Source organism: Rhagoletis pomonella, unplaced genomic scaffold (genome assembly GCF_013731165.1).
Source record: "Rhagoletis pomonella isolate Grant_MI unplaced genomic scaffold, Rhpom_1.0 Rhpom_scaffold_00007, whole genome shotgun sequence".
Lineage (NCBI taxonomy): Eukaryota > Metazoa > Arthropoda > Insecta > Diptera > Tephritidae > Rhagoletis > Rhagoletis pomonella.
The window spans coordinates 67,642,882-67,651,355 of record NW_023458561.1 but is presented as its reverse complement, the minus strand read 5'-3'; the positions used below and the strand labels follow the sequence as shown (position 1 = coordinate 67,651,355).

Genomic DNA, 8,474 nt, shown 5'->3' with positions numbered 1-8,474 from the left:
TTTCTTCTGTTTAATGCTACTATGTGGCGTAGCGCAGGGCATTCGCAGCCAACACTGGATGAAGTGTGTATTTTTATGGAAACATGCACACTTGCGGTGTGCCATGCATTTTTTATTTTTGCATTCTACCTGCTTTTTTAGCATACACGCACGCTTTAAACAGTTGTGCCAATATTGATAGGAACACCCCGAAATTAAAATATATCTGCATTGTATAAATGGATGCAAATGAAGTGAATTTAATCGTATATCCTAAAAATTCATTGCAAATTCTATAAAAATCTGGAATATAGAATATTTCAGAAATATGCTTCTTAATAGCGCTAATAATTACAATGTGATCCAAGGTGGTACTATTTATGTATACATCGCTGTATGCGGCGTACAAATACAAAGAATAAGTTCAGCCAAACACGCGTGCATTGGCATTGGCGTGCACTAGTTTGTAATCCTTGCATAATAGTTTAAATTTTCCAAGCTTGATGGGCGTATTCTGCAGTTCTGAGGGGCCTAATAAAAGGTTCGGAGTGAGTAGGAGTGATTAGTTTTAACTTTAAATAAAAAAAAATGTCTAAGGGACGTTTTTTCAAGTAGGTTTTGAAATTAATTTGCCCTTTAAACACAAATTTAAATAGGGAATCTAATGGGGGAGTGAAGTGAATCTATAACCTATCCTTCTCAAAACGACAACCTCACCCACTGACTGTCAAGGCATGATGGTCCCTGTTATCGCTAACGAGTCTCTGTCGACCGATGCGAGGCGGTGTATCCTTGCCGATTTATTTTTCAACATTTATTGTTATAAAACGCGACTATTTCTGATATAATAATGTGTCATCAAAGTCGACAATGCAAAAATAAAAAAATCGGAAAAGAAAATAAAATTCATGGAAAATACATTTGTGGGGAGGAGTTATCAGCGTTCAGAAGTATACTTATTGAAATGGGTATTTTTTACAGAGAGATAAATATGACACATAAAACAAGAAGATTGTGTCTACGAAAATTTCCTAGACTAAGGGGTAAACAGGTTAAACAACCGAAGAAAATTCCATAGAGATTTCTAATTGATTTTATTTATAATAAAATAGACAATAAACTGAAGTATGTATTTTCTCTATGTTTTCTCAACAGATATTTTAGCCGGATGGATGTGTGTATTTCATTGAAAATTACAAGCGTGGTCCAAAAATGTATGTAAAAAAATAAGGTCGGTTTTTTAATGCCGCCACCCCCTAGGATTGTTATATACCGAAAAAAAAATTTACCCATATTTTTTTATTTTGAAATAAAAAATAATTTAGGTAGTGCTCAAAGCGCTCAAAGTTTTCCATGAATTTTATATGGAGAAAAAACATCTTTTCGTAGAATTAGTGTAGAGTTCTTGAAAATCAATATTTTTCGATCGGAAAACTTTACTTATCTTCAGGAGATTCCCAGTAATAATATTCAATTGTTTCTTTGACAATTTTTTCATGGTAACTATATTTATAGGCCCTCCAAAGCCCTTAGAAAATGCAATGGGGGGACCAAGAAAAAATCTTTAATCATAAAAAATGGTTAAATAAACAATTGGATATTAATACTGGAAGTCTCCTGAAGAGATCCACAGTTTTCCGGTCGAAAAATTTTGATTTTCAAGAGTTTTATACCATTTCTACGAAAAATTGTTTTTTCTCCATATAAAATACATGGAAAACTTTGCAATTTCAGATATTTGAATTTACCATAAAAACTCGGGTTACGAATAATTTTTCGAAAATTTTTTCTGAAAAGTTGTATATCCTTTTCTCCTTAGTGTAAAATTAGTAAGTTAAAAACAAAATCCGCGCGCGAAGAAAAAGGATTTTCTTCCGACAAATTTTTGAACTCCTTAACCTAGATTCAAAAGTTTATGGTGGAGTCTGTATTTTCCCGTGAATACAAATGTACGTTTTTCCACTACATTTCGAAATTTGTAATTTTATCAACGCTTACGTTTTGGCTTTCCTTTTCTACCGTGACCGCCTGAGAGAGAATGCACCGTCTGAGCTTATCGGAGCTCGAAATACTGCCCGCTATAGTTTGTGTGCTCCCGCGCACCTGGTAGAAACAAATCGACTTACTTGCCCATTTTCCATTTGCTTACGCGCCATTTGCATTAGGAATGGAACTTTTCTAAGTATTAATCGAAATAGAATAACATGAAGGTATCGTAAATAGCCTGAGATCACCAAAGCCAAATGAGTTTTAGTCAACACTTGTACAATGAAATTTGAGATTTTTAATTTTAAATATATTACCAAATACAACTGAAACTCCCTGGCGCTTAAAAATGGCTAAATAATTTTGAAAAGAGCTAAAAAACAGCTAGAAGCTAAAGCCAAATTTTCGGAGCTAAATATAGCTCCAAAAGCACCAAAATGGCAACACTGAATTACAATATCAATAATGTAGTTTGTCATTGCTACGTAGCAACCGCAATGATTCGTTGTATGAGGGTGACACACATGTGATCGTAGATCGTAGTATTGATACCATACTACGATGTGTGCCTCTAGCATTAGGAACATAACTAAGCTTTATATTTTATTAGTTTTGTATTAAACTGACATCTGACATCAAGTGTTAACAGTTAGAAACTTATCAAATTAATGATTAAATATTTAGAAATTAATTAAAGTTTAAGCAAAAAAAAAAGTTAAAATATCCCACCCGCCACGTTGGAACGCCCATCTAGCCAAATGGTTCGTATTAACTGACAAACGAAACTAATTTTGACAGGATAAAAAAAAAACAACCCGTTTACGTAGCAAATTTTTAAAATCGTCTATTTTAGCTTATCTAAAACTAAATATTTATGCATGCGTGTTTGTACTTTTAAAAATGTATGAAGTTGCGTATGCACGAGTGAGTGAGTGTATGAAGATAGATAATAACTCCAATTAAATCATTCATAATCGGCAAGTACAAATTAAGTGGGATGCTGAATTCTTATAGCATCCTTACATATGAGTATATATGTATGTACATTTTATTCTGCAGACAGCCATATAAATGTAAATACATACATACATACATACACACACATACTAAGTATAAGAATAGTGTCTTCTTGCATTATTGACGTCTTCAAGTCGAAGTTGTTGGCGGTATGGCTTCTGTGCCGTCGTTGCAAGGTTTTTGTTTTTTTGTTTTTGTTTTTATCTGCCTCCACTATGGATAGCGATGTTGAGAGCGGAAATTCAATTCACTGTCTAACATGACTGCGGCCATGTTTAATCAAATACGTGACTTGTTTTCAATTTCGATAGGCCAAACTAGCTGGCATCCAACCAATCGTCCGTCCAAGTGAGCAACTAACTCCTCAGTGCAGTTTATGGCCATTGAAAGGCGGTAGCTCTGAAATGCAGCAGTCTTACAAGACTAATATTCTCCTTAATACATACTTATATATGTATGTACATACCTACCTGCAGGTATTAGTGCGTTGAAACTTCTTTGGCGTATTGTAAAATTCTTACTTCTTAATGCAGTTCTACTCAGTTTTTTTTTCGAAAGAGAGAGATTCTACAAGAAAGTGTTTTATTTAAGTATTTAACTAAAGCTAATTTAATCAGTGTGATTATTTTTATTTTGCATACGTTGAATGTACCTACATACACACAAATTGCATGTATGTATGTGTGCATTAATTCCTGTTTAACTCTTCGATTTCATAAATGTTAACATCTGATAAGCTAACATCATCATCTACAAATGGAAATGTATGAAAACAAAAAGTGTTGTTGATTTCGAAAATTTTTAAAATTATTTCCTTCCAACTCACATCCTGAAAATGTTTCATATTTACGTTGAAAATGTTAAAGGCGGTCAGCCTTATTGGTTCATGTGTACCTTGCATCCACATCATCGTATATTTTTCGAACTGGAGCGAGCTTTCGTACCACGGCTGTTCGTACAAAACTTCATTGATTCTAGAGGTCTAAAGAAACACAGTTAATAAGTTTTACTTTACGCAAATCAATATCATTAGGGTTGTCGTTATCTTTATCATTGTCGTTCTTTTCATTGATATGTTTAACACTTCATGGTTTCTACAGAGAGCTTTTAAAAGCTTTGACCTGCGTGCCGAACATGCGACAATTCTTGCAAAGATAGTCTTTTTTAATTTAATTGAAAGACAGTAGGTAAAATATTTTGAAAGATTTTGTTGATTCTGACACGAGAGTCTTACAAAAAAAAAAACACTCCCATGCCAACTCTCATGATGAAAAGCTCTTTTGACAGAAAGCACTTGAGCATGTTCCAATGGAGATGAATGCCATTTTAATCGCCCTAATTCTAATCTAATTTTCTTTTAATTTTTAGATATTATTGTCTTAAGAAGAAAATATATGTATTTTTTAATTTTCTTTTTAGAAACCTACTGAATTAATTATTTATTTTTAATAAATCTTCTTTTCACTTAATTTTTAGAAAGCTTTTTACTTATTCTTTGTTTTTTCTTTATTTAGATTAATTTTTAGAAAAATTATTGCTAAGACCTTTTCGTTAGTAGTCTTTCGAAATACAGAAAAGAGCTTTCGAGATCCATACACTGAGAAAAGAGCTGAGTTACATCAACTAAATATGTTTTTTTCAACACATAATTTGGTTACAGTTACATTATTTGGTTATAGTAAGCAAATTATGTGTTGAGAGAAATATATTTAGCTGAGTTTTTTCTAAATGTAGTTGCCAGAATTGACAAAAGCCTTTCGAAAGACTGTGTTGAGTTGTAAGAGAGTTGCCAGAATTGCCCTGCTAGATCAGAGAGAGCTTTTATTCTGTACGCGCTCATACACAATTCACTGAAAGCTTAGAATCGCGAAATTCCGATCGATGTAAATATTATAGGCAACTTACCACAGTCTCCAATAGCGTACCCCATTTGGCGACATCGTAGAGCAGCCACATTTCCGTCAAGCAGGGTGAAATATATGTAGCTACAGCCAGGTAGTCCGAGGCATCAGATACCAAAAATAAATTGAAGCAAATGGATGCAGCAATACACATATCCGAAATCAATATAGACAGATTAAAGATATCATTCAAATCGGATGCGATTCTAAAGAAGACAAAAAAAAAGAAACGGAATACTCTTAGCATTTATGAAACTGTAGCGCTTTCGATAGCTCACCTGTTCAGACATTGATGTGTGTATATATAGTGGTGCAGTTGCTTGAAGAAGGCCTGCCTTTGTTGCGGATCGTTTGCTTCTCGCACATCAATTTCTTCCAAAAGTTTAGCCAAATATTGATAATACATACACAAATGCGATATAGTTACAGCGAACACTTGATCCCAGGTTATAATCATATTCACTGCGATCAGCGCCAATATCGTCTCATATGCATAAATGAAAGGATAGACAGACAGGTTTTCCTTTACACCAAACGGCATCCACGATGCATTCAAGTGAAACTCATCCGCAACAGGTCCTTTTTCCTCAAAATCATAGGCGTACATAAACTTAATTAATGGTATAGTACAAAATGGAACCAACTCAGCAGACACAAAATTGTGAAAGAAGAAAAAGCGGCGTTTAATATAACGATGACACTTTTCCACTTCCATGCGTTGCTGTAGGAACGCGCTGCGTGGAAATATCCTGTCTAAGTCATTGTAAAGTTTTGACAATTTGTTGCGATTTAATTCCAACGAAAAGCCACGCATCGTCATGACCACAGCCATGCCAAAGACAGCGAAGATTTCTTGAGCCAGCGTAACATTTCCCGATGCAATGGCTGCACCACATTTAATTGCATTGCCGATACAATCGTAAGCAGCCAGGACTAATCCTACTTGCAACAGTTTTGAGCTCGGAATAGCGAAACGTCCATTGATGCGCTTATAGTCCATGAAGTTAAGGCCCATATAACTTTGCAAGGGGTGATAGATGGCGCAGAGATCATCGATTGTGCACAATTTTTTGTCGGTTTTAGTACTGCCCGATGTAAGTCCCATTTTCATTTGTGGAATTATGATATTGAAAAGTCACAGTTCAAAAGTTTGTATGTGCTGAAAACCGATACATTTGCTTTATATAGTGGGTAAAAATCGCGAAGTACAGTAAAACCGGTTTAGTTCGAACTCATAATTGAACCGAAGCTTCGGGGAGGCACACTCGCTCACTTCATCTACAATTAGGCAGAAGAACAATTGAATGCCGAAAGATACATCCGATTTCGAAGAATTACATAACTTTAAATTCAGGAATCAAATTGCCGCCTAAATAGGGTGCACACTGCTTCAGTTATTCGAAATATATCCACACAATTTCGTGCTTTCTAGGCATGGGGTCTCACAGGATAACGGACAGCGATGGTTGTTTGTGTCAAAGTCAAGAGGTACTGGTTGAAAATGGAACCAGTCTGAATTAGGAAGGTTTACCTGTGGTTCGACGAGGACATTGGCTACACATAGTGCAAGTAGGCACATCTGTAAATATTTTTTTCAGGTACTATTAAATGGCAATTATATAAATTGCATCCTGTATTTTTGTATGTATAATTATGCCAGACTTTATTTATTCTCTTTGATAAAGTTGCTTTCTTTATTAAAATTAAAAATTCTGTGTATACTCGCATATTTATATACACGGTTAAAAATTTGGGTTTAATTTTTAAACCGCGCTGGGACTACTGCCTTTTTTAAACTTTTATAGTCTACTTTTTAAACCAGTCAATAGTTTTACGCAATTTTTAATATATTCTGGTTTAAATTTTAGCCCAAAAAGTTCGTGGTTTAAAAATCAAACCAAAATGTTTTAATTCTAGTTTCTAGGTTTCAAATATAGAAACTTTGGCTTAAAATCTAAACCGAAATAGAATATGTTTGCACAGCGAATTGTGGTGTTGATTCAAACCCAACATATGAAAGCATATTTACATGCGTGGCTGTAGCTGAGTGTGCAAAGATGCTTGATACAATTGGTTGCTACCAAGGCTGTCCGGGTTCAATCCCAACCAGACGGAGCATGAAATTTAAGATTGTTTTTTTTTTTTATTCTTAATTATGAAAATGTTTGGGTTTAACATTTAAACCGAATTGTTTAAATTCTAAACCCAACATATGTGCTCTCTGTTTTTTAAACTTGGAAGGTTTGTATTTGAAACTGAATTTAGTTTGGTCATATATGTATGTAGTCCAAAAAGTTTAAAATTAAAACCGAAATTTTTAACCGTGTATTTATTCTAATATTTTATTAGATGTTAATAATGACGCGAAATTTCCGTGGCTTCGTTCGCTTTAATATAATTTTCTAATTAAATTAATTTCTTTTTCGATCGATTAATAGATTACTGCCATGCAAATTATGAAGGTCTTTTCTAATGCTTCTTGATTGGTGCTGTAGCCCCCTTAGAGATTTTGACCAATATTGGAGGTAAATATCAATATCTCTCCTCCTGATACCTGCTGTTCTCTTAATTTAAGTTGCAGGAAGCATTAGAAATGCTCTTTCTGTTCTAGGCGGTGAAATTGGAATAGAAGTACCCCGGGTGGCAAGAGCAGCCGGTTTTAGGATGTCGACGACTTCTTGTATGGCCACTAATTACACTACGCTTCTGTCCTAAAGACTGCCTCTTTCCAAGAGCACCAGTGATGCATATTAGAGGTGTTCTTTGCACTTTTGAATTTAATACCATCAGCCCTAGAGGAGAAAGGGCCCGATCACGATGGAATAGCCAGTGTACGAGCTTCGAACTGTATGCACGCATTCTGCAGTATTCTGAATAGAGTTCATCCTTTTATCAAAGATTATATCAACATATTTTTTCCAAATTGCATAACTTGGGTTTAATCTGTGCAAGCATATTTTGATTTCTTACAATTTTACCTCCATGATGCCGCGCAGTGTTTGTGGGAATTTTCCGCCTACTAACAATACAAGATCGACTGCAAATTCTGCCATAGAAGGGTGAATAAGACCCTCTCTTGCGGAGCTCCGCTTCTAACGAACCCAGTCAACAAAACCCTTCGTTGCATAACTAGAATAGGCATAATGATTTTGAAAGTATCCTCAATATACATTCAGGTAGAATGGCTGCCATTGCGTAGTTTTTCAGGTATAATGGATCCGTCTACGTGGAATACAATTTTATGTAATGCTGTTTCTTTAGAATTGTATTTCATAAGTATAAGCATGCTGAGTTAGAGCCTACCAAAGAACGACTCTATGATATGGAGCTGTAACAATAGTCAACAAAACTTGGAAAAAATATGTAATTTCAATTCTCACATTTTGGCATCAAGAAGCAAAATACATGTATGCATATATGCAGGGGCGCACCCAGGAATATATTTTAGGGGGGGGTTTTATATTTCTGAAGATATATCACCGGAAAATACTGAAAATTTTCTTCAGATAATACGCTCTTTGAAATACATTTATGCAAGTTTTATGTACAGTATGTAATAAATAAATAAACGTTTTAAAACTGCACTTTATT

The 8,474-nt window shown here is 34.6% G+C and overlaps 1 protein-coding gene across 1 annotated transcript; it reads right to left on the bottom strand.

The window, feature by feature from the left end:
• Nucleotides 1-3,600: 3,600 nt before the first annotated feature.
• LOC118744055 (odorant receptor 88a) lies at nt 3,601-5,988 on the bottom strand. The gene is made up of 4 exons (XM_036476812.1): nt 5,162-5,988; nt 4,888-5,089; nt 3,809-3,964; nt 3,601-3,732 (listed from the first exon to the last, which is right to left on the bottom strand). The coding sequence occupies exons 1-4, from the start codon at nt 5,986-5,988 to the stop codon at nt 3,682-3,684; spliced, it is 1,236 nt and encodes a 411-aa protein (XP_036332705.1). The 3' UTR covers nt 3,601-3,681.
• Nucleotides 5,989-8,474: the final 2,486 nt, after the last annotated feature.